This window comes from Pristiophorus japonicus, chromosome 11 (assembly GCF_044704955.1).
Source record: "Pristiophorus japonicus isolate sPriJap1 chromosome 11, sPriJap1.hap1, whole genome shotgun sequence".
NCBI classification, from domain to species: domain Eukaryota; kingdom Metazoa; phylum Chordata; class Chondrichthyes; family Pristiophoridae; genus Pristiophorus; species Pristiophorus japonicus.
Genome location: NC_091987.1, coordinates 30,524,975 through 30,549,340, shown reverse-complemented (window position 1 = coordinate 30,549,340; position 24,366 = coordinate 30,524,975). Strand labels below are relative to the sequence as shown.

At 43.2% G+C, this 24,366-nt stretch overlaps 1 protein-coding gene across 4 annotated transcripts in view; it reads right to left on the bottom strand.

Moving 5' to 3' along the window:
* usp16 (ubiquitin specific peptidase 16) overlaps positions 1–24,366 on the bottom strand; it is a 57,362-nt gene that overhangs the window by 6,456 nt on the left and 26,540 nt on the right. For 3 of the 4 annotated variants that reach the window (XM_070893307.1, XM_070893308.1, XM_070893310.1), the window contains 8 exons: positions 24,136–24,217; positions 20,355–20,446; positions 18,826–18,882; positions 17,377–17,553; positions 10,595–11,348; positions 7,087–7,178; positions 6,097–6,183; positions 4,980–5,136 (listed from right to left, as the gene is read on the bottom strand). In XM_070893307.1, coding sequence (XP_070749408.1) covers positions 4,980–5,136; positions 6,097–6,183; positions 7,087–7,178; positions 10,595–11,348; positions 17,377–17,553; positions 18,826–18,882; positions 20,355–20,446; positions 24,136–24,217 — 1,498 coding nt within the window. The remainder of the gene's footprint in view (positions 1–4,979; positions 5,137–6,096; positions 6,184–7,086; positions 7,179–10,594; positions 11,349–17,376; positions 17,554–18,825; positions 18,883–20,354; positions 20,447–24,135; positions 24,218–24,366) is intronic. The other variant, XM_070893309.1, reaches the window with a different exon arrangement.

The window sequence follows — 24,366 nt, the reverse complement described above, 5'->3', positions numbered from 1 at the left end:
GGGAGGCCATCTTAGACTGGGTGTTATGTAATGAGAAAGGATTAATTAGCAATCTCGTTGTGCGAGGCCCCTTGGGGAAGAGTGACCATAATATGGTGGAATTCTGCATTAGGATGGAGAATGAAACAGTTAATTCAGAGACCATGGTCCAGAACTTAAAGAAGGCTAACTTTGAAGGTATGAGGCGTGAATTGGCTGAGATGGATTGGCGAATGATACTTAAGGGGTTGACTGTGGATGGGCAATGGCAGACATTTAGAGACCGCATGGATGAACTACAACAATTGTACATTCCTGTCTGGCATAGAAATAAAAAAGGGAAGGTGGCTCAACCGTGGCTATCAAGGGAAATCAGGGATAGTATTAAAGCCAAGGAAGTGGCATACAAATTGGCCAGAAATAGCAGCGAACCTGGGAACTGGGAGAAATTTAGAACTCAGCAGAGGAGGACAAAGGGTTTGATTAGGGCAGGGAAAATGGAGTATGAGAAGAAGCTTGCAGGGAACATTAAGACGGATTGCAAAAGTTTCTATAGATATGTAAAGAGAAAAAGGTTAGTAAAGACAAATGTAGGTCCCCTGCAGTCAGAATCAGGGGAAGTCATAACGGGGAACAAAGAAATGGCGGACCAATTGAACAAGTACTTTGGTTCGGTATTCACGAAGGAGGACACGAACAACCTTCCGGTTATAAAAGGGGTCGGGGGGTCTAGTAAGGAGGAGGAACTGAGGGAAATCCTTATTAGCCGGGAAATTGTGTTGGGGAAATTGATGGGATTGAAGGCCGATAAATCCCCAGGGCCTGATGGACTGCATCCCAGAGTACTTAAGGAGGTGGCCTTGGAAATAGTGGATGCGTTGACAGTCATTTTCCAACATTCCATTGACTCTGGATCAGTTCCTATGGAGTGGAGGGTAGCCAATGTAACCCAACTTTTTAAAAAAGGAGGGAGAGAGAAAACAGGGAATTATAGACCGGTCAGCCTGACATCGGTAGTGGGTAAAATGATGGAATCAATTATTAAGGATGTCATAGCAGTGCATTTGGAAAGAGGTGACATGATAGGTCCAAGTCAGCATGGATTTGTGAAAGGGAAATCATGCTTGACAAATCTTCTGGAATTTTTTGAGGATGTTTCCAGTAGAGTGGATAAGGGAGAACCAGTTGATGTGGTATATTTGGACTTTCAGAAGGCGTTCGACAAGGTCCCACACAAGAGATTGATGTGCAAAGTTAGAGCACATGGGATTGGGGGTAGTGTACTGACATGGATTGAGAACTGGTTGTCAGACAGGAAGCAAAGAGTAGGAGTAAATGGGTACTTTTCAGAATGGCAGGCAGTGACTAGTGGGGTACCGCAAGGTTCTGTGCTGGGGCCCCAGCTGTTTACACTGTACATTAATGATTTAGATGAGGGGATTAAATGTAGTATCTCCAAATTTGCGGATGACACTAAGTTGGGTGGCAGTGTGAGCTGCGAGGAGGATGCTGTGAGGCTGCAGAGCGACTTGGATAGGTTAGGTGAGTGGGCAAATGCATGGCAGATGAAGTATAATGTGGATAAATGTGAGGTTATCCACTTTGGTGGTAAAAACAGAGAGACAGACTATTATCTGAATGGTGACAGATTAGGAAAAGGGGAGGTGCAAAGAGACCTGGGTGTCATGGTACATCAGTCATTGAAGGTTGGCATGCAGGTGCAGCAGGCGGTTAAGAAAGCAAATGGCATGTTGGCCTTCATAGCAAGGGGATTTGAGTACAGGGGCAGGGAGGTGTTGCTACAGTTGTACAGGGCATTGGTGAGGCCACACCTGGAGTATTGTGTACAGTTTTGGTCTCCTAACCTGAGGAAGGACATTCTTGCTATTGAGGGAGTGCAGCGAAGGTTCACCAGACTGATTCCCGGGATGGTGGGACTGACCTATCAAGAAAGACTGGATCAACTGGGCTTGTATTCACTGGAGTTCAGAAGAATGAGAGGGGACCTCATAGAAACATATAAAATTCTGACGGGGTTAGACAGGTTAGATGCAGGAAGAATGTTCCCAATGTTGGGGAAGTCCAGAACCAGGGGTCACAGTCTAAGGATAAGGGGTAAGCCATTTAGGACCGAGATGCGGAGGAACTTCTTCACCCAGAGAGTGGTGAACCTGTGGAATTCTCTACCACAGAAAGTTGTTGAGGCCAATTCACTAAATATATTCAAAAAGGAGTTAGATGAGGTCCTTACTGCTAGGGGGATCAAGGGGTATGGCGAGAAAGCAGGAATGGGGTACTGAAGTTGAATGTTCAGCCATGAACTCATTGAATGGCGGTGCAGGCTAGAAGGGCCGAATGGCCTACTCCTGCACCTATTTTCTATGTTTCTATGTTTCTATCAATGGCCGCAGGGTCTGGGCGTGTTCCCTTATTGCAGCAGCTACCTCCGACATTCCCTCCCTCATGTGCCCCGACAGCGTCTCAACTATCTGCAACATTCCCTCCCTCATGTTCACTGACAGTGTATCAGCTACCTGCAACATTCTATCCGATACCTCATCACCCACCCCACTGATAGTGTCCAGGAATGATCGTGTAAGCTCAATGCTCTCCGCACTCATTGCCATCATCTGAACCACATCTGTTAGATCCTGCACCTCAGGAGAGCGCTGTCCCCACTGGGACCTGCAGCCTTGGACAATGGACCCTGGGTGTGCCTTGCTGCACCCGACTGGAACCCGCAGCCTCGGACTGTGTGAAACCATGCAATGTCCCATCACTTGTACCACTCAGGAAAGGGGCTGTCACCTCAATTGGCGGCACCAGCACCTCCTCCAGAGTGAGTACAAGAGAGGGGGGCTTCATCCATCCCCTCCCCATCATGCTCTAGGTCTGGAATGTTGGATTGGAAGATGTTCTCCTCTTCAGGCTCGTCCGCATCTGAATCATCTTCTGCATTGGCTGCAGCCTCATCAGGGTTGGCCTCAAGTTCTGCAAAATATTACAGAACAGACAAATGGTTAACAGCAGAGGGGGGCAGGGTGCCATGAGTAGGCTCACACAGCGCAGGCAGCAGGCTCATTTGGAGGACCACAATGAATGATAGCACATTGCATCAACTGAAGCCTAGATGACGGAGACATCCCCATGAATTGAAGCATGACTAGCCCATGCAGTACTTAACATTTAGCAACGCCAGAATGTGGAATTTGCAGGACTTACTCTCTCCCTCGAGTATGGGCCCAGCTTGTGCAGTGGTGGTTGCTTTTCTCCAGACAGGACCCATCAAAGTAGCGACCCTCTCTTCTAAGGGTGTCAGTGGATGCAGATTTGCCGGGCCTCCTCCTGTTCGAGTTCTCTCTCTTTTGTTGTGGGCCACCTTCCTCTGCAAAGATGAAAATATAACTTTTTAGAGAGGGTGTCTTTCTGCTGGGTGGGACATACAGATGGTCACATTTACAATTGCAATTCCAGTGAATAAATGAAAATATTACTTACACTAACTACTTGACCAAAGTCCTGCCACTTCTTTTTGCACTGGCCTCCAGATCTTGGGGTGGTCACCAGTGTACAGTAATCTTCTGCAAGTTGGTGCCAGCGTTTCTTCATTTTTTTTGGTGAAACTTTTATGTGACCTCTGCTCGTGTCCAGCTCGTGCCACCTGGCCTCAATCACAGTAACTAGTACCTCCACTTCATCCTGTGAGAAATTCTTGGTCCTTGAGCCGCATTGCATATTGCAGCTCCGATTTTTTTCCACTGAGAATGAAAGTTCTCAGTTCTCACAACTGGCTCTTTAAAAATGGCCGAATGCAGACCGGGAGGTGTACTGTGCATGCGTGCCCATAGCATTCACGTAAAAAACGTCATTTCTTTTTTGTGCAGGCGCAGAAGGGGGCCATCCTTTTTTCGGCGCAGACATTAGGCTCCGCCCCCCCGAAGCTAAAGGACAGGCTGCGCGGCGCCAATTAAAAAAATTAGAACGGGGAAACTTTCAAGCTTTTTTTTGGAGTAGTCGGGGCCAAAAAAAAAACGGGCATAACTCTTGAAATACGTCAAAAAACGGCATTGGGGAAAATTGAACCCATTAAAACTAAATGAATTTAGAAGCAGGTTTTGTTTAGAGTTATTTTGGTAAGCAACAGGTATTAAAAAGCAGGGTTATGCATCTCTACATCTAAATCTAATTATTTATCTCTAATTTTAACATACAATGATGCCATTGTTAGAATTATGAAATAGAATTTGTAAGCAGCAATTTTTATAATGGGCCTGAATTTGCGGTTAGAGGCTTCTCATGGGTGGATGCCTCCAAATCGCGATTAAAACTACGAACCAACCTGATAGTTCTGGATCTACACGTACGCCTGCGTAAAGGGCGACGCATCCCAGGGGCGCAAACGGCTTGCAAGCGTCCATGGGATCACGTGGGCCGGCCCAACCAATCGGAAAGTGGGGTCCCACTATGCTTATGGAGATTCCATTTACCTAGAGAATCCCCATAAGCTTAATAGGAATCACCCAAAAAATACATGTACGCAACACTGAAATAAATAAAACATTACATGTTCCAAATTAATTAAACAGTTAAACAAAAAGGAAATATGAAAAATAAATTTAAACATTTTTCAAGGGGCCAAAAATAACCTAAGCTTATTTTACAGTTGTCTAAATGTTAAAATGATTTTTTTTACATTATTTTAATATTTATTTAAACCCTTATGCTGGTAAATGGCCTTAACCTTGCTTTTACCAGGTGTAAGAGTTTGATGGGCATTCGCTGGGCAGTAGTTAGGCAAATAGCCAACTCTCCGCGAGCAAATGTCCATTTCCCGGGGATACGGATCATCTGTCAAGAAGATTCTTGGCAGATTGCAAGTTCCCAAGTTTCGCGCACAGCAGTGCATGTGGAAACCCGGAACTTGTGGGGCACTTACGGCCACGTATGCGGTCATAGGCCCTGGAAAATCCGGGCCAATGTATTGCAGATGTTGCACTTACCTGGCAGTGTACATCTTGTCATCGCATATTGAGCAAGGTGGCTGCTCGGAGTTCGCACCTTGACATAAGCTGTATAGTGTCCAGATCTCATAGTGCCACTGTGCTCCACAACTCCATAAAGACTATATAATACATTTGTACAGTCCTCTGCCACATTCTGTGTGATTGAACACAAAAGGAAATGGCCAGTTACTCAAATACCGTTGCTCTAATGTGCAAGGAAAGTATTAAATTATAATTAAAACTTGGATTTGACGGTCATCTTTATTGCATTGAATCCAATTTATCCGGTTCTAGCCATATCGTCAAAGGATAGAATGTGTACGCAAAAGGACAAACAACTGGCTGTCAAATAAAGCACAGATGGACAATGCTGCAGCATACTGGAGCACCAACACAGGAACAATCGAAGGGTGGGAAAGTTGTCACTAGGCAGCTCTGTCACATCAGCTGGCAGCCAGCTTCACAATGGCCTTGATTTAGCAGATTTTATGTCCTGAAAAGTACATAAAGTGGATTTCCTATTCTCTGAAGATATGACTGGAACCACAAATATATTTACCAACTTCCTCACAAGTTGGTGCAAGAGGAGTTTATCACAGTGAGACCGGAAAGGGGGGGGGGGGAAGAGGAGGCACAATTAGTGGATAACACACCCTCGAATAAAAAAAACACATTTCGTCTAAATCACTAATTGCAATTTTTTGAGTCAGTTTTGGTGATCCATTTACATTTAGATAAACTGGAATTTTAGCACAGAATTCAAACTCCTCCACTCTGCAAAGCAGTAAATGTTATTCTTTGAAGTAATTATTCTGAACAAAATACACCAGTTTCCTTTTTCTACAATACTAATTAAAACTATTGGATAATGCAGTGAAACTAATCTGCAGTCAACACTGATATCATGACTCAAAGTACCACATGGTACCGCAGCATTTGTAAAACTGAGCCCTTGCATAAGTTACCTTCAAGAAAAGGGCAAGAGTAGAAAATTGGGGTAGAAGATAAAAAAGGTTTTGATTTATGAGGTAAATAAATCTTACGACACCAGACTGCCTGATCTGTAAAGATACAACTGATGTAACCATCTTTGTGGGGGTTTTTTTAAACTTACCTTGCAGTTTAGTGCACAGAATGGAGCTAGGTCAAGCACTTGTGGGAAATGGATGTGCTTGTTTATTTTGCGAAGATTGAACCCCAACTAAGGAAAAAAAAATGGAGTTTGACAATGTTTCTGTGTGCATTTCAGTCATTAATAATGAAAAATAAAACTAGTCTTTCACTGATATGCCCAAACAGCTGATAATCTACACCAATAGTTCTGCAAAATGTCTTGGTGAACAATAGCCTTTGTCTGGTTATTAAACCAGTGAAAGGCCTAGTAACTCAGGTTTTCATTTAATCTAGTCACAGAGTAAATATTCAACAGTTCAGGCACACAGGTGGAATGGTTCCTTGCAAACTAACAATTTTGCCAGTATAAACCAGAATATATTTAAGCAATTGCAATGAAACTTAATAGACTTGCTTTCAAAATTTCTCATGCCAATTTTTTGAAAAGTAATAATCTGCTCATCAAAACTACCTAATCATATTTGCCAGCTGATAATTTAAGTGTAGTTACCTATCATTTCTGCCAGGAATCATGAAATTATTTATTTCAGGCACAGAATTTGAGTGTGTGTTCTAGTTTTATTCTCCAAACTGAACAATTGGTTCTGATAAAGTCCCCCGTAGCTGGTTTAAAAAGAAAATAGACTTGCATTTATATAACACCTTTCACAACATCAGGATGTCCAAAGCCCTTTACAGCCAATGAAGTACTTGAAGTGTAGTCACTGTTGTAATGTAAGAAATTATTACATTTATGTACACAGAACAAAAAGACCTTGATGTCTAATATATGCATGGCACACATCAGGATACATGCTATATAATTGCAAGTTGTTGTTGTAGTAAAGGTTCACACAATAGGCAAGTTTCGTGTTCAGTTTCTGCTAATCACACTAACTCACTGGCAAATATGCAACACAATGTAGAAACACAGAAACCCACCAACTGCATAAACATAATATGGAAAAATAATTATTTGAATAATAATTACCTGCTGGAATCTTTTCAAATGAAGTGTAAGAATTGGAGGAGGAGATGAAATGAGCATTTGTTTTTTGGCATTCGTGTACACATTCTTTTCATCTGCAAATATATATATATATTTTTTTAAATAAGCTTAAATGTATCTTGTTACATTCCAATGAAAGTTAAACCCTTCTTTTTGGTAAAGGAAGAGCTTTTTGGCTCTCAAACACACACCTCTGAAAAACAGTTTCTGCAGATGTGTAGTGAACAGAATAAAACGGGGGGTCACTATACAGCACCCTGATCTTGAAGGATTTGCAGAAACCCTGCGACTAGTTGGTTTGAATATTAATACAACACGCGATGGGGTTAATTTTACCAATCTACACCGCATTGCCCATTGGCAGTGTAAATTGGAAATTTGGGCACATGCTGCCCATAATTTGATGACCACGCCGGTCAAAAAATCCTGACACGTGCACACCCCAATTTCCAATTTACGTTGCTGGCGGGCAAGGCTCCCCACCGTCGGTAGGGAGTAAATTGTCCTCCATAAGTTTGGCACCAAAAGGCAGTCTAAACTTTCACTTTCTGTCACTAAATTTGTGCTGTGTCCAGCCAGTCAAAAACCAAACAAGGAAAACCATTAATTAAATGAGCTAGCTCATTATTTGTCATATACATTGTCAGGTTGGATCTCATTGGAGTTTAGAAGAATAAGAGGTGATCTTATATAAGATTCTGAGGGGGCCAGACAGGGTAGTTGCAGAGAGGATGGTTCCCCTCGTGGGGGAATCTAGAACTAGGCGGCATCGTTTCAGAATAAGGGGTCTCCCATTTAAAACGGAGATGAGGAGGAATTTCTTCCCTCACAGGGTCGTGAATCTTTGGAATTCTCTATCCCAGAGAGCTGTGGAGGCTGGGTCATTGAATATATTCAAGGTGGAGATAGACAGATTTTTGAACAATAAGGGAATAAAGGGTTATGGGGAGCAGGCAAGAAAGTGGAGTTGAGGCCAAGATCAGATCAGCCATGATCTTATTAAATGGCGGAGCAGGCTCGAGGGGCAAAATGGCCCACTCCTGCTCCTATTTCTTATGTTCTTAATTTCTTATACATTGAATACACATTGAAATCTATTTTAATTTCTTTGAAATACAAAACCAAACCAGAAGTTTCCAGTTTAAATATTCCCATGGAAACATTTGTAAATGAGGAAAAAATAATACAACTCCACCAGAAATAGAAGACCGAGCACAACAAACTTCAACTTTAAAAGTAAAGAATGGCAACAGGGTTTTATTCTATTTTCTGGATGGCTTACACCCCAGCAAAACTATATTAAAGGTGTATTGTCAACAGGGCATTTATTAGCAACATTTGATAGTGCTAGATTTAAAATGTTTAATGGACTATTTTGGACGCTTCAAGAAAAACTCTCAGCCAAGACAGACAGAAAATGTTTTTGACATCTAGTTTGTAACAAGCTCATTTTTATCATTGCATATGTACAAGGAAGAGGTCTCAGACACTGGCCTTTTGGGGGCTTAAATCCAGTGCAGAATGATGGGGTGGAAACATGCTCTAATTATTGGCTGAGTATGGGCAAGTCTCTAATCAGTTGTGAGCAGGCATGGTTCCAAAGCATAAACTGTCCGACATTTGGCAGGTAATTGTCAAACTCATATGAAGGCTGCACGGCAGATGTGTGGGAAATGGTACATTAAAGGCTGCGCAGCAGGTGTGTGGGAAATGGGGCATTAAAGGGCGCTCCTCTGGGGGGGGTGAGGCACAAATATGGAGCACCTAACAGCAATATACCTGGCCTGGGCATGTTTCAAGCTGATACTGAGTGCAAAATGCAGTGTTTCATTCCCCAGTCTGCTGGCTATAAATCAGATGGAGATCTAGAACTATCAGTGCTTTGTGTTTCAATTAAACTTTTCTCCTTTCATCCAAGGTGCAGAATCACCACAAATACACAGAAAACCTATTTAAAGTAACATTATGGTCTGCTCCAAATTCAGACTCCTGTGCTCATCTCTGGTTATTCTTCAAATGACTGTCAATTTCTAATACAAATAAATTCCTGCACTGGACTTTCTGTCCTTTGAATCTCCTGCAATGCCGCTCCTCCGTTGTTCAGCTGAGTGGGACTGCCCTAGAGGGGTTCCACTCTTGCCTATCTAATCATAGCCAGAGAATCTCCAGCAATGGCTTCTCTTCGTGCCTCCACACCGTTACCTTTGAAGTCCACAAGGATTTATCCTTGGCCCCTTATTTCTCCTCGACATGCTACCCCTGGAGACATTATCCGAAAACACAAAATCAGGTTCCACATGTACGCTGACGATACCCAGCTCTACCTCACCGTTACGTCTCAACCTCTCCACTGCCTTGGTGTTGTCAGACTGCTTATCCGACATCCAGTCTTGGATGAGATGAATTTTCCTCCAATTAAACACTAGGAAGACTAAAACCATTGTCTTCAGTCCCCGCCACTAACTATTGCCGAGCTACTGATTCCACTCCCTCCCTGGCCACTGTTTCAGGCTGAACCAGATGGTTTGCAGTTTTGGCATCCTATTTGACCTGGTGCTGAGTTTCCCATCAGATATCCTCTCAACCACAAACATTGTCTACTTCCAGTTCCTTAATATTGCCCTTCTCTGCTCCTGCCTCAGCCCATCTCCTGTTAAAACCCTCATGCATGCTTTTGTTACCTCCAGATTCGACTATTCCAATGCTCTCTTGGCTGACCCCTCATCTTCCATAACCTTGAGCTTATCCAAAACTCTGCTGCCCGGATCCTAACTCGCAACAAGGCCGTGGGACCAACACCTCTGTGCTCGGTGACTTACATCGACTCCGATGCCCACCAATGCTTTGATTTTAAAATTCTCATCCATGTGTTCAAATCCCTCCATGGTCTAACCCTTCCTTATTTCTGTAACCTCTTTCAGCCCTACAACCCATCAAGCACTCTGCACCCTGCACCCCGCACCCCCACCCTGCCAACTCTGGCCTCTTGTGCACCCCACACCTCCTTCGTTCCACCATTGGCGGCCGTGCCTTCAGCCGTCTGGGCTCAGAGCTCTGGAATTCTCTCCAAACCTCTTCACCTCTCCACCTCCCTCCCCTCCTTTAAGACACTGCTTAAAACCTACCTCTTTCACCAAGCGTTTGGTCACCTGTCTTAATGTCTCCTTCTATGGCTTGTTATCAAATTTCTGACTGATTATGCTCCTGTGAAGCACCATGGGACGTTTTACTATGTTAAAGACACTGTATAAATTGCAAGTTGTTGTTTCAATGCTCAGAGGTGTGAGCAAGGTGGGGATTATCACTGCACTCAAATTCTATTGGCACTCAAACTTGCGTTTAAGTTCTGGGATCAAGAGCTGAAGAGCTAATTGTTCCAAAATCAAAATTATACTATTTCAACAAGTTAACACTAAATCCATGATATTTAACCATAATGAAAGGCATTTTATATCAAAATTGTAAATATAATTCTCAATTATTTTACTACCATTTGCATTGGCCTTCGATCCACTTTTGTGCTGCCTTTGGGTACATTCTTCACATAGCAGTTTATTTGCTCCAATGAGTTTTTCTAACTGAGTGAACTGATGTAAACAAGCCCCAATAGAACCGTCCTGTATACTCAGCTGCTCTCTGTCTGTAAGGGTGCTAAATGCTTTATCTGGCTCCAGAAAAACCACCTGCTTGTCTTTCGTGGAAGGGAGAAGATCATTTGCAGTTCCAGAAGAGTTCTCGTACTCCTCCAGGGTTAAAGTTATTTCATCGTGATTTACTGTACACTCATTCAGATTTAATTTATTCATATTATTGATAATATTTTCTTCATCTTCACTGGAACAAAGTGCATTAAATTGGTTCTCATTCACCAGGTTTGACTCAAAAATGTCTAAAGAATCAATGTTCTTGGAGTTGTGGGAATGATCAGAATGTCTTTCTTTTTGCTCAATTTCACCAGACTCTTCATCCTCATAATTTACAGCAGTGTTGTCTTGGCTCAGCTCTTGACTGTTTTCTTCCATGGATTCCTTTCTTGTGGTGCCAAGACACTGGTCAGTAGATAAGCGGTCACAAGGGCCCTGTTCTGGAGAGACTTCTTTTACACTGTCATTTGATTCTAGGTCTGCCTTGTTTTCTGCAGAAGCAGCCTCTTTTCCACTCTGTACTTCATCCAAAGAACATTCGGCAGGGGAGTCCTCCGAATCCAGCACTTTTGCCTGGGGCTTTTGCTGTCGACGTTGGTGCTACAAACAAAGCAAGACATAAAAGATGCAATTTCATGAGAATCCAAATAACAAGAGCAAAAAATTTCAAATCTCTAAGTTGCATTGCTCAGAGTATCATGGCAATGCTCTGTTATGGCCAAGAATATCAAGTTGGTGAAGGATTATTTCTGTACACCGTGCAGCTAAGCAAAACAAGCCACTGGTGTTGAGGTAACAAATTATGATGTTTTAGTACAAAATTCAAATGCATCAGATTAAGTAAGTTTTTTCCCATAATATAACGGTACCAATATGTTAAATATATGTAGTGAGAACAGAAGTACAGATCTGAAATTCAAATAAGGATAAGGTATTTCAGTGTAAGTTTATTTATGCAAGATGAATTAGGAATAAATAAAGCAAGACATTTGGTGCACTTTTCCAAGGGGAAGTTAATTGTAGCTAGCTGAAATACTGATGGATTGGCCTCTAATGGTGGAACGAGGGGGCAGAGCCAGAGGATTCGGGGTGGGGGGGTGGACTAAGATGTATGCCTTGAGAAGATTACTCGGATTGGGGCGGGGGGGGGGAGGGGGGAAGGGAGGATGTGCAGGGACTTGAAAACAAGGAACTTTAAGTGATTCATCAGTCAGTAAAGTTGGGGTTGCGAGGGAGTGATGACATGACCTTGTGAGGCTGGCAAGGAGAAGACTTGAGAAGCCAATTCTTTGGGTGCAAAAGGTAGGCATGAGGGTTTTGGTAGCAAAGGTGACGAGGTAGAGCTTATGTGGGCAACGTTCCACAGTTGGAATATGGTCTGTGGAGTCGAAAACTCAATACAACATTGAGATTGTGCACAACCAGGCTCGGCCTGAAGAAGCAGCTACAGTTAGAGAGTGTGATGCATTCAGTGCCAGAAACAAATGAGAAAGGAACAAGGTGCATTCAAGCTTGCCAACTGTTGGAAGTTATAGGATCTAGGAGTTGATGTTGGATAGTACAGTAACAGCCCATGAGGCAATGGTGGGGCAGAGAGGTAGAGTGGGCTGCTAACAATATACATGCATAACTTGTATATGATGAACAGGATGATTCTGGGACTTGGGGGTTCTTAGCTTAGAGACCCACAAACTGAATTTGCTTTAATTGGATAAGATAACAGAGTTGATCTGGGACTTCTGTTTTGCAGATTAAGAGGCCATGAATACAAAATTATTAGTGTCATGTGAATTTGTAAATTATAATTTTTTTCTCACTCTGGTGAGTAAAAATACAACCCAATATGGGTCATACAGACCAGAAGGACCAAAGTTAATTTCCTGTTAATTTAACTGATGATTGTATCCTGGAATTTTGGTTGATTATCTTTGCCGAGGGAGTTGGTCAAATGAAAACTCTCCAGATTTAATTTTCTGAAAGCAGGACTCTCTTACTTTTCATTAGCACTAAATTTCATTTTAATGAAAATTAAGTAACATGTTCAATAAAGCAGTACCAGCATACAAATTAAGTCAGACACTTGGTGGTGCAGGAAACCCTGGTGGTATGTCTCTGTGTGTGTGTGTGTGTGTGTGTGTGTGTGTGTGTGTGTGTGTGTGTGTGTGTGTGTGTGTGTGGTGTGCGATATGTGGGCCATCATATCGCACTCCACACACTTTACACCAAATGTTGGAAAATTGAGCCTCTGGAGCAGAGGATATTTGTGATCAAAGAGCAATTGGGCGCACTCTGCAGCAGCAGACAGGATGAAGGGTTTCTGGATGGTACTCTCCAAAATGTGGTCACCCAAGAGGCAGTGCTAGGCAGTTTAGGATACAGGAACTAATTTAGAAGGAAACAAGTGGATGGCCATCTGCAGGGGCTGCAGAGGAAGACAGGACTCACAATTGCAGGCAACGCCTGGATTACTATACAATAGATACATAGCATTGGATAGTATGAGGTGGACAGTGATGGCAAATCAGAAGAGGATGGTCCGAAGAATCACAGATGAAGAGAGTCTTTTTTTTGCAATTATGACTGGATGTCCTGCATGGTGTGTTGCATCTCTGGCACCAGGATGAAGAATATGTCCTTAAGGAAAGGAAACCGGTCATCCTTACCCTGTCTGGCCTATATATGACACTAAGCCTACACCAATGTGGTTGGCTGTTAACTGTCCTCGGAAGTGGCCTAGCAAGCCACTCAGTTATATTTAACTACTACTGCACTTCAAGAAAGTCCATCATCTCAGGGTATCTAGGGACGGACAATAAATACTGACCCTGCCAGCGACACATTCCTCCTGAGAATGAATTAAAAAAAGAACAGGCGGGAGATCAGCCAAGAATCATGGTCTGCACTAGGACTAATGACATAGATGTTTGAAGTCTTGCAGAGGGGATTTAGGGAGTTAGGAACTAGATATTAAGGGGAACAGATAGGGTAGATAGAGAGAAACTATTTCCGCTGACTGGGGAGTCTAAAAATGAGAGCCAGACCTTTCACGAGTGAAATTAGGAAACACTTCTACACATAAAGGGCCCAAGTTTCCACACGATAAAAAACGGGCGCCCAGCTCCGGAAAAAAAACTCGCGATTCTGGAGAGCCCTGCAGCTCGTCTGTTTGGCGCGGCGCCCAGGGGGGGCGGAGCCTACACTCGCGTCGATTTTGTAAGTGGGAGGGGGCAGGTACTATTTAAATTAGTTTTTTTTTCCTGCCGGCAACGCTGCGCGTGTGCGTTGGAGCGTTCGCGCACGCGCAGTGTGAAGGAAACATTGGCACTCGGCCATTTTTGTAGTTCTTTGTAGCTGTTTAATTTTTGAACATTTTTTAATAAAAGCACATTGCCATTAGCACAGCAGCACTGAGAAGTCTGCAGGAAGCCTCAGAAAGTTGAAGCAGCCATTTCCCGACGACCTCCCCCTTTTGCCGTCGGGAAATGGCTCCTAAATTTCTGAGGCTTCCTGCAGCCTTCTATCTCCTTCCCTCCCTCCCTCCCACCGTCTGGAACGGCTTCTTTCTTCCCCCCCCCCCCCCCCCCCCCCGCGCGCGTTCGGTCGGAACGGCTTCCTTCCTTCCCCCCCGCCCCCTGGTTCGGTCGGCGGTCGGTTCCCTCCCTCCCTCCCGCGCCTGATTTTTTTTTAATGTGTAGAACAGGTTTTTTCAGTTCTACAAAAATCTTCACTTGCTCCATTCTAAGTTAGTTTGGAGTACGTTTTCACTGTGGAAACTTTCAAATCAGGTGTCAGTGGCCGGACACGCCCCCTTTTGAAGAAAAAATTCTGTTCCAAAGTGGAACTGTTCTACCTGACTAGAACTGCAGAAAAAAAAAATGTGGAAAATTGCGATTTCTAAGATAGTCCGTTCTCCACCAGTTGCTCCCAAAAAATCAGGCGCAAATCATGTGGAAACTTGGGCCCAAAGAGTGGTAGAAGTTTGGAACTCTCTTCTGCAAACAGCAAATAATGCTAGATCAATTGTTAATTTTAAATCGGAGATTGATAAGATTTGTGTTCGCAAAAGATATTAAGGGATATGGGGCAAAAGTGAGTATATGGAGTTAGGTTGCAGATCAGCCACAATCTCATTGAATGGAGGAACAGGCTCGAGGGGTTGAATGGCCTCCTCCTGTTCCTATGCTCCTAGACTGAAAAACAAGACCTCATATTTTAAGATTGCTTCTTATGCTGCTCGACAGGTTAAAGGAAGGTTAGGAAGTCCATGTTTGGCTGCAGGGTTGGGGCAGGAGGGAAGCGCTCACATTCTTGGAGCATTGGATTATCTTTAGGAAAAAGGGATGGCCTAGATCATTATGTTTTTAGTCCAACAAGAAAAGAAGCAATGCTGGATTTAGTTCTGAAAAACAAAGTGAGGTAAAAAATTGATCCAAGAGTAGAAGAACAATTGGAAAATAATGAACACAACATAGTTAGGTTCAATGTAAGAATAGTGAATGATAAATGAAGAATCAATAATAAGGGTCCGCTTAACTGGAAAAAGACAAAGTTCATCAAGAGAGGACCCGGCCCAAATTAACTTGGGCATGTCCACAGATCAGTAGTGGGAAGACTAGAGGCTCTGGCCACAATTTTTCAATCCTTCCGGAATATGCAAATTGTGTCATGGGACTGCAGGGTAGCCAATATAGCCAAAAAAGAAGAGAAGGTTAAACCGGATAGCTATAGACCAGTTAGTCTAATGCCAACAGTGGCTCAAGCTCTTAGACTCATTGTAGTATATATGGATTTTCAGAAAGCATTTGGTAAGGTGTCTCACAAGAGGCTTGTTAGATAAATTCAGGCTTATGGTGGAAAAGGAAATGCAGCAGTATGGATTGAAAGTTGGTTGAAGGGCAGGAAACAGAGGGTAAATGGATGGAAAAGGCTGGAGAAGATTAGAAGTGGTCTACTTTTGTTCCTTGTACATAATCATTTGAATGTGGGTATAGGGGACAGGATCTTAAAATTTGCTGACAACAGGAAGTTTGGCAAACAGTGAGGAAAATTAAAAAAAAAAACAGGAAGTCTTCCCAAGATTATCAGAATGGGCAGAAAGATGGCGGATGTAATTTAAATTGAGGTGTTGCCAGACCGGCAGCCAATGTAGGTCAGCGAGCACAGGGGTGATGGGTTAATGTAATTTGGTGCGAGTTAGGATACAGGCAGCAAAGTTTTGGATAAGATCACGTTTACGGAGGGTGGAAGATAGGAGGCCAGCCAGGAGAGCAATGGAATAGTCAAGTCTAGAGGTAACAAGACATGGATGAGGGTGTCAGCAGATGAGCTGAGACAGGGACAGAAGCGACTACAGTTCCGGAGGTTTAAGTAGGCAGTCTTGGTGATGGAGCAGATATGTGGTCAGAAGCTCATCTCGGGGTCAAATAGGATGCCAATGTTGCCAACGGTCTGGTTTAGCCTCAGGCAGTGACCAGGGAGAAGAATGGAGTCGCTGGCTAGGAACAGAGTTCAATAGCTTCAGTCTTCCCAAAATTTAGTTGGGAGGAAATTTCTGCTCATCCAGTACGGGGTTGAGAGAGGCGATAGTGAGGTAGAGCTCAGTATCGTCAGTTTAGATGTGGAACCTGACATTGTGTTTTCAGATGATGTCGTCGAGGGACAGCATGTAGATGAGAAATAGGACAAGGCTATGGAGAGAGTGGGGGCACTAAAATTTGTTTTGGATTGATCTGGCAAACAGCCAGTACAGACACAATGGACCAAATGGCTCTTTCTAAGCTATAAACCTTCATTGAGGGGTGGTAAGGCCAATTCTGCGGCGGGAGCAGGACTTCCACGATGGGGGCCAAAATTCCCGGCCCCAGTAGGTTACCGCCCCCAAGATGGGAGCCTGTGCGGGGAGGCAGAGGGAAGTGGTGGGGAGACGGGGGGGGCGGGGGATGAAGGGGAGATTGGTGGAGGTGGGGGGCGGAGAAACCCAGGGCAGGGGACGGGAGGGGCCACATTGCAGCGGAGGTCTGGGGGGGCAAAGTGTGTTGGAGGGGCGGGCCTTGGGGCTCTGTGCCTCGGTGAGGGGAGTGTTCAGAGTGGGATGGGCGGGTTGACTGCGCAGATGGCGGTTGGTGGATGTGGTGTGGTTGACGTCGCGGGGGCGTGGCTCCGGGCTCGACATCTGGGGGTGTTCGGCATTTGGGAAGGATACAAACGGGATGGGGTGGGGGAAGTGTTCCCGGTGTTGGGTGGGTCCGGAGCCGGGGTGGGGGGGGGGGGGACACGGTCTTGGAATGGGGGGTGGGCTGTTTGGAGCTGGGATGGGGAGAGACTTCTTCACTCGGGGAGTTGTTGGCCTGTGGGGTTCCCTGCCGCGGAGAGTTGTTGATGCCAGTTCATTGGATGTGTTCGGGAGGGAGTTGGATGTGGTCCTTGCGGCTGGGGGGGGGGGTCGGGGGGTGTGGAGGGGGCGTGAGGGGGGAGGTGCTGGGGTGGGTGATCAGCCATGATCTTGTTGAATGGTGGTGCAGGCTCGAAGGGCCGAATGGCCTACTCCTGCACCTATTTTCTATGTTTCTAACTCTAAAGGACAATAGGTTGATCACCTTTGTTTGGATTATAGCAGGATGTGCTTTACCTTGGCTTGCTTTTTAGCTTGTTTCTTTGCCTTCTTTTGTTGGTATTTGGTAGTGCCAGTTGAGACATCACCTCTGTCCTTGGAAACAAAGTTTCCATTGCAGTGCCCATGGTTATCATTCTGATCATCTTCAGTAGTGTTTCTTCCATTTTTTACCAATGCTTTTTTCTTATCACTCTGCATTAAAACACCACATTTCATGAAGTGACAAACTGAACTGAGTGCGGAATAGTTTTTGCCTATAGTTCCTCTGCAGGATGAAGAGCAAACAAAAAAGGACACATGCACTTTGCCACATCACAGAGACAGATGAACAACATGGATGAATACCAATCAACTGCAAGGGTTGGATGATGTTGCTGTGATCAGAGATTTAATGGCACATGCCAAGCAGATTTCTGCTCGTATAGTCATCCTTGGATAAAGCAGTGACATTTTTCAAGGGCATATAAAATTATAATAAATACACACACCAAATACTTCATAATATATGCAGACACAACGCTGTCTCCTGCCCAGGGGTCAATTCCAAGGTCTCCAGATGCCTTCTTAAACTGACTCTGTGGCCAAGATTCACGTCCGAATCTTGGCAGCAAAGACTGGCGAGGTCTTCTGACTGGCAATTATCTAATTGAGGTGGATAGAGAGACTATTTCCTCTGGTGGGGGAGTCTAGCACAAGGGGGCATAATTTTTTTCAAATTGGAGCTAAGCTGTTCTGGGGTGATGTCAGGAAGCTCTTCTTCACACAAAGGGGAGTAGAAATCTGGAACTCTCGCTCCTAAAATGCAATGAGACTAGGTCAATTGAAAATTTCAAAACTGAGATAGATAGCTTTCTGTTCGGTAAGGGTATGGAGGGATATGGAACCAAGACAGGTAAATGGAGTTAAGATACAGATTAGCCAAGATCTAAATGAATGGCGGAACAGGCTCGAGGGGAAGAATAGCCTACTCCTCTTATGTTCCTATCATTGTAGGAGGCATCAGAGCCAAGCACAATCATTGCCTTACCCAACCAAATCGGCCTTTATTCAACAATATTCACACAGGCACGCTTCCAGCAGGGGTTGTTGGATAGTGATCAAGATTGCAAACCTTGGCTGCCTTTCCCTCCCTAAACTAAGAGGCTGAGGCCAGATACAGTGGCCCTACAACTGCCCTGGCTGAGATCAACTAAGAGCACAGACCAGGGCAAAAACGTGGGACCTTCCTGTTCATGGCTCATTCTGGGAGCTTGAAGTGATAAAAATCAGTCATTAAACAGTTATCTTATCAGAATACTGTACATCAAGCAATATTATGCAGGAATGTTATTTAGTGACACGGCCGGTTGTGCTGTTATGCAGCTCAAGCTTTGCAGTGTTGATGAGCTTCCAAGCATCGACCTTAGAATCAAAGCAAAGGAAAAAAATCATATAGAACTTATATAATGAAAGGATCCATCTTACCTGCTCGTCCAAAACAGGGAGTGACAAGTCTAAGAAAGATTCTTTTACTAATGTAACCTGAGAACAAAGCAGACACAATATCTCAAATTATTTTTTGGTAATTTATTGCTGAATCTATGCACAAGTAACACATTTCTTCCCTCCCAACTCTTGCTAAGGTAGTTTCTTGGGCAGTGACAGCTCTCTGATGTATTATCCAAGTGGCTATTCTTAATATGTTGCTAGGTTATTTAATTGCAGAAGGCATCACAGTTGAGCCCGAGCTTGTTCTTAACCTAGGTGTTCACATATTCTCCCAGCAAGGATCGCTGCATAATAATCAGCAGCAGAAACTTCAAATTATTTTTTCCCCGCTCCTGGGCAAATGGTAACTTCCTGGCTGAGATCAGCTAGCTCAAACAGCTAAATCTGCATTAAATAAATCTCAAAGAATGCTACTGATCACCTTGATTGTATTTAACCTACATAATCACATCCCTGCTTAAAATGTTTTAAAGTTGTGTATATCCTGCAAAATCAGGTCAGGCCCATGTCTAAACAAAGTCTGTGCTTTAAATTGTCCAAAAAACAATTCAACTGTGCGCTTATTCAACTTGAAAAGGAAAACAACAAAAGTAACAATTTTTAAAGATATATATTTCAGTGCCTAGTCTATAGAAGCTGTGGATTTAGAAATCATTTTTTTTTTTAAAAAGCTCCATACAAAAAGTTACAAAATGCAGATATGATTGCATTAAACACACGCAGACATTTGGTAGCTATTTACCTGAACAAAGTATACAATGACAGGTATATAATAGTCTGTATGATACAAAGTATCCACTGGAGAAACTTCCTAAACCATCAGACAAGCCTAAAGATTTCTAATAAAAGTATTTAACAAAAGCTCACAAACTGCCTGTCATTGTATATTTACAATTATATGTGAAGACACAGATTGTAAACACTGTCAGTTCTGCTGCGTTATTCAGCTCTGGGTTTGGTGTGCTAGTACAAGAGTTTCCAAGCTGTGTATGGTAGCTGTGCCATATAGACTAGCAAAGTGCCAGGTTTGATCTCCAGTCTCTTTTTAATTAGCTGATCTCAGCCAGTGCAGGAGTAGGAGTGCTGCAAATTGCCTAAAGGCCGTCGAGTTCGAGAAACAAAAAGCATCTAGGGTTCTAGGGATGCTTACTGGAAGACCACCTGTATGGAGATCAGGACCGGACCTAGTTGTGATGCTCCCAAATTCAAGTAACCTGCTGGTGCTCACCATCAAGGCTCATATAGGAATAGTGGGAGCACTTGGGCAAAGTATTGAAGGATACCTGACACTGTATCTCAACAAGTCAACACCTACAGGAGAGTAGGGGAGAGGAGAAGAAAAATCTGCCCAAGCAAATTGAGAAAACAAAATTGGTTTACAAATTAACTCCATCAAAAACTATTTTTACATTCCTAATAGTTAACATTGTATCAGTACAAAATTATCTTCTCTATTAATATTCTGTATCCATTCTTTTCAGTAGATCACTGGGAAATAATCTCACCATTTTACACTCCTCGCACATGATTGTACTCGTCAGTATGCCACCAAAAACCCGGTCAACGAAGTTCAGCATGAACCCCTCCTTTTCATACACTAGTACAAGGGAGAAAATTTCATTTTAAATAGGATATATTTAATTATTCTACATGAACAAGCATGTAATTATTAATTACCTTGCAACTTTGAAAGCAGCCAAACTACAGGCCCAAGGCCATTCATACTGCAGTGAAGCAATGTCTGCCCTCAGTCACAAGAGGCTGCCAGTGAGCTGAGTAAAAACTGTCACCAGCAATTGACAACAGCAACATGAAAATACTTGTTTCCCTATTAACTCTGTTAAACTGAAATATTTTCTGCAATCCAGACCTCGAGCCAAAGGAATTCTCAATCACTGATACTGAGTATTTCTTTCCAACACAAAGATTGAGTATCCTTATAAGCACAATCCGGCCCAAGAAAGCAAATAAATCTGTTGAATACACAAATATTGCAATTGTAGTGAATGCACCCACATACTCATGATAGTGTAGTAACATCTACATCAACACCTTATTTATATGCGATTACTGTTTAGTATCTGGACTGAAGGAATACCTGTGCAGCGCACTGTAGATATACCTACTGTATGTACCTTTTAGTTTTACAAGCTACAGCATATTTATAAAGCCCAATTAAGTCATAAAAAGAATCATAGAATGGTTACAGCACGGAAGGCGGCCATTCAGCCCATTCCAACTCGGCTAATCCTACTCCCCTGCCCTTTCCCCGTAGTCCTGCAAAGTTTTTTCCTTCAGGTACTTATCCAACTCTCTTTTGAAAGATAAGATTGAGTCTGCCTCCATCACCCTTTCAGGCAGTGCATTCCAGATCTCAACCACTCGCTGCGTAAAAAAGATTTTTCTTATATCGCCTTTGGTTTTTTTGCCCATTACCTTAAATCTGTGTCCTCTGGTTCTTGACCCTTCTGTCAATAGGAAGTTTCTATCTACTCTGTCCAGACCCCTCATGATTTTGAACATCTCTATCAAATCTCTCAATCTTCTCTGCTCCAAGGAGAACATCCCAGCTTCTCTAGTCCATCAACATAACTGAAGTCCCTCATTCCCAGAATCATTCTCATAATTCTTTTCTGTACCTTCTCTAATCTCTTCACTTCTTAAAGTGTGGTGCCCAGAATTAGACACAGTATTCCAATTGGGGCCGAACCAGTGTTTTATACAGATTCATCATAATTTCCACACTTTGGTATTCTCTATCTCTATTCATGAAGCTCAGGATCCCGTAAGCCTTTTTAACGGCTTTCTCAACCTGCTCTACCACCTTCGACGATTTGTGCACACACTCCCCCAGGTCTCTGTTTGTGCACCCCTTTTAGGATTGTACCATTTAGTTTATATGTCCTCTACTCATTCTATCTACCAAAATGTATCACTTCATACTTTTCTGCATTAAATTTCATCTGCCACGTCTCTGCCCATTTCAGCGGCCTGTCTATGTCTTCCTGAAGTCTACCACTCCCCTCCTCACTGTTCACTATACTTCCAAGTTTTATGTCATCTGCAAATGTTGAAATTGTGCCCCGTACACCCATGTCCAAGTCATTAATATATATCAAGTAAAGCAGTGGTCCTAGAACCAACCCCTGGGGAACACTACTGTATACCTTCCTCCAGTCTGAAAAACAACCGATCACCACTACTTTGTTTCCTGTCACCTAGCCAATCTTGTATCCATGCTGCCACTGTCCCTTTTGTTTCATGGGCTTCAACTTTGCTCATAAGCTTATTATGTGGCACTTTGTCGAACGCCTTTTGGAAATCCATGTACAATACGTCAACCGCATTACCCTCATCAACCCTCTCTGTTACCTCATCAAATAACTCGATCAAATTGGCTAAATACGAATTGCCTTTAACAAATCTGTGCTGGCTTTCCTTAATTAATCCACGCCTATCCAAGTGATTGTTAATTTTGTCCCTGATCACGGTTTCTAAAAGCTTCCCCACTACCGAGGTTAAACTGACTGGCCTGCAGTTGGGTGGGTTTATCTTTACACTCTTTTCTGAACAATGATGTAACATTTGCAATTCTCCAGTTCATTGGCACCACCCATGGTATCTATGGAGGATTGGAATATTATGGCCAGTACATCCGCGATTTCCGCCCTCAATTCCCTCAGCATCCTAGGATGCATCACATCCGCTCCTGGCGATTTATCTACTTTAAGTACAGCCAGCCTTTCTAATAGCTCGTCTTTATCAATGCTTATCCTATCAAGTGTCTCAACTAACCTCCTCCTTCACAATGTCTACGGCAGAATCCTCTTCCTTGGTGAAGACAGATGCAAAGTACTTGTTTAGTACCTCAGCCATACCCTCTGCCTCCATGCACAAGTCTCCTTTTTTGGTCCCTAATCGGCCCCACCCCTCCTCTTACTATTTATATGCCTATAGAAGACTTTTGGATTATCTTTTAGGTTGGCTGCCATTCTATTCTCATAGCCTCTCTTTTCCTCTCATTTTCTTTTTCACTTCTCCTCTGCCCTTTCAATATATAGCCTGATTCTCGGATGTATTAGAACCTGACACTGTTATACACGCTCTTTTTCTGCTTCATCATATTCTCTATCTGTTTTGTCATCCAGGAAGCCCTAACTTTAGTTGCCCTGCCTTTTCCACCAGTGGGAATGTACCTCAACTGTACCTGAACTATTTCCTCTTTAACTGCAGCCCATTGTTCTATTACAGATTTGCCTGCCAATCTTTGATTCCAGTTTACTTGGGCCAGGTCCATTCTCATCCCACTGAAATTGGCCTTGACCCAGTTAAACATTTTTACTCTAGATTGCTAGTGTCTACAAAATGTGTTGACCTATTGATAGCTTAAACAGAAACAAAACCTCCTTTTCAGAAATGTTGTAGCCTGATTAACAAAAAAGCATGGAAATATATATATATATTATATATGAGAGAGAGAGAGAGAGAGAGAGAGAATGCCTCACTTTTGCTCAGAGGGCCACTCTTTCAAAAGGGCCGATCCACTTGTCGTACAGAATACTCTTCTCTTATCTATTATTACAACACAAAATTTACAGGTTTCCTAAAACAAAGATGGTCTGAATTCAATACATAATAAGCAGTTAGTATAGTGCAGTGCTTGCAGTGATGGTGCAAAACCAGTGATATAACATCACGATCGGCACTGGTTGTAATGAGCAAATCAGGAATAATAGTCTTCTGTATAGCAAGTTCCTGCTAGTTTTTACGTAGTCACTTAAATTTGAACAATAGCTTAAAATATTACATAGTGTATCTGCCAATGGCTCTGGGCACAACTGTAAATCACTGGTAGGGTTCACATATTTGCTTTTAAATAGGTTACGCACAAACCCCCATAATTCTCACCGAGTCTGTGCCTTGGAATGGATCCAGAGGCACTAATAGCCCTTTAGCACCTCACCAAGTGCCCATTCTTCCCGGGTGAGCCAAGATGGGGAGTCTTAGCCTATTTGACCATCTGGAGCTTCACAGTTGGACCCATGTTTACTTTTAATGGAGGATTGAAACTCTGGTTGATTCGATCTCTCCTCCTCCCCCATCGCTCGACCTTAAGACCAACTGCAGCAGCTCCACCACCAACTCAGCTACAGATCAGGGATCAAACTAGGCGTCTCCTGATCCTCATGGCTCAACAGCACAGCAAACAATGCATCACCCACTGAGCCACTGGGAGAATTCCCATACTCTCTCTGACACAAGGAGCATGTGATATTATGACATTACCTTTCATCGTTTTCTTGGATTCTTCATTTTCCATCATTTCTGATGAGTAATTTAAGGCTTTTAAAATGCCAGTACCTACACGCTGAGATTGAAATAAATTTAAAAGATGCTTTTAAAAAATATTTTCGACAGTACAAGACTTTACATGTAGCAGAGTTTCAATTACCCAAGGTGATGGGCAGGCAGGTAAACAATAAGAAACATACAGATTTTACACTGTGTAATGCAATG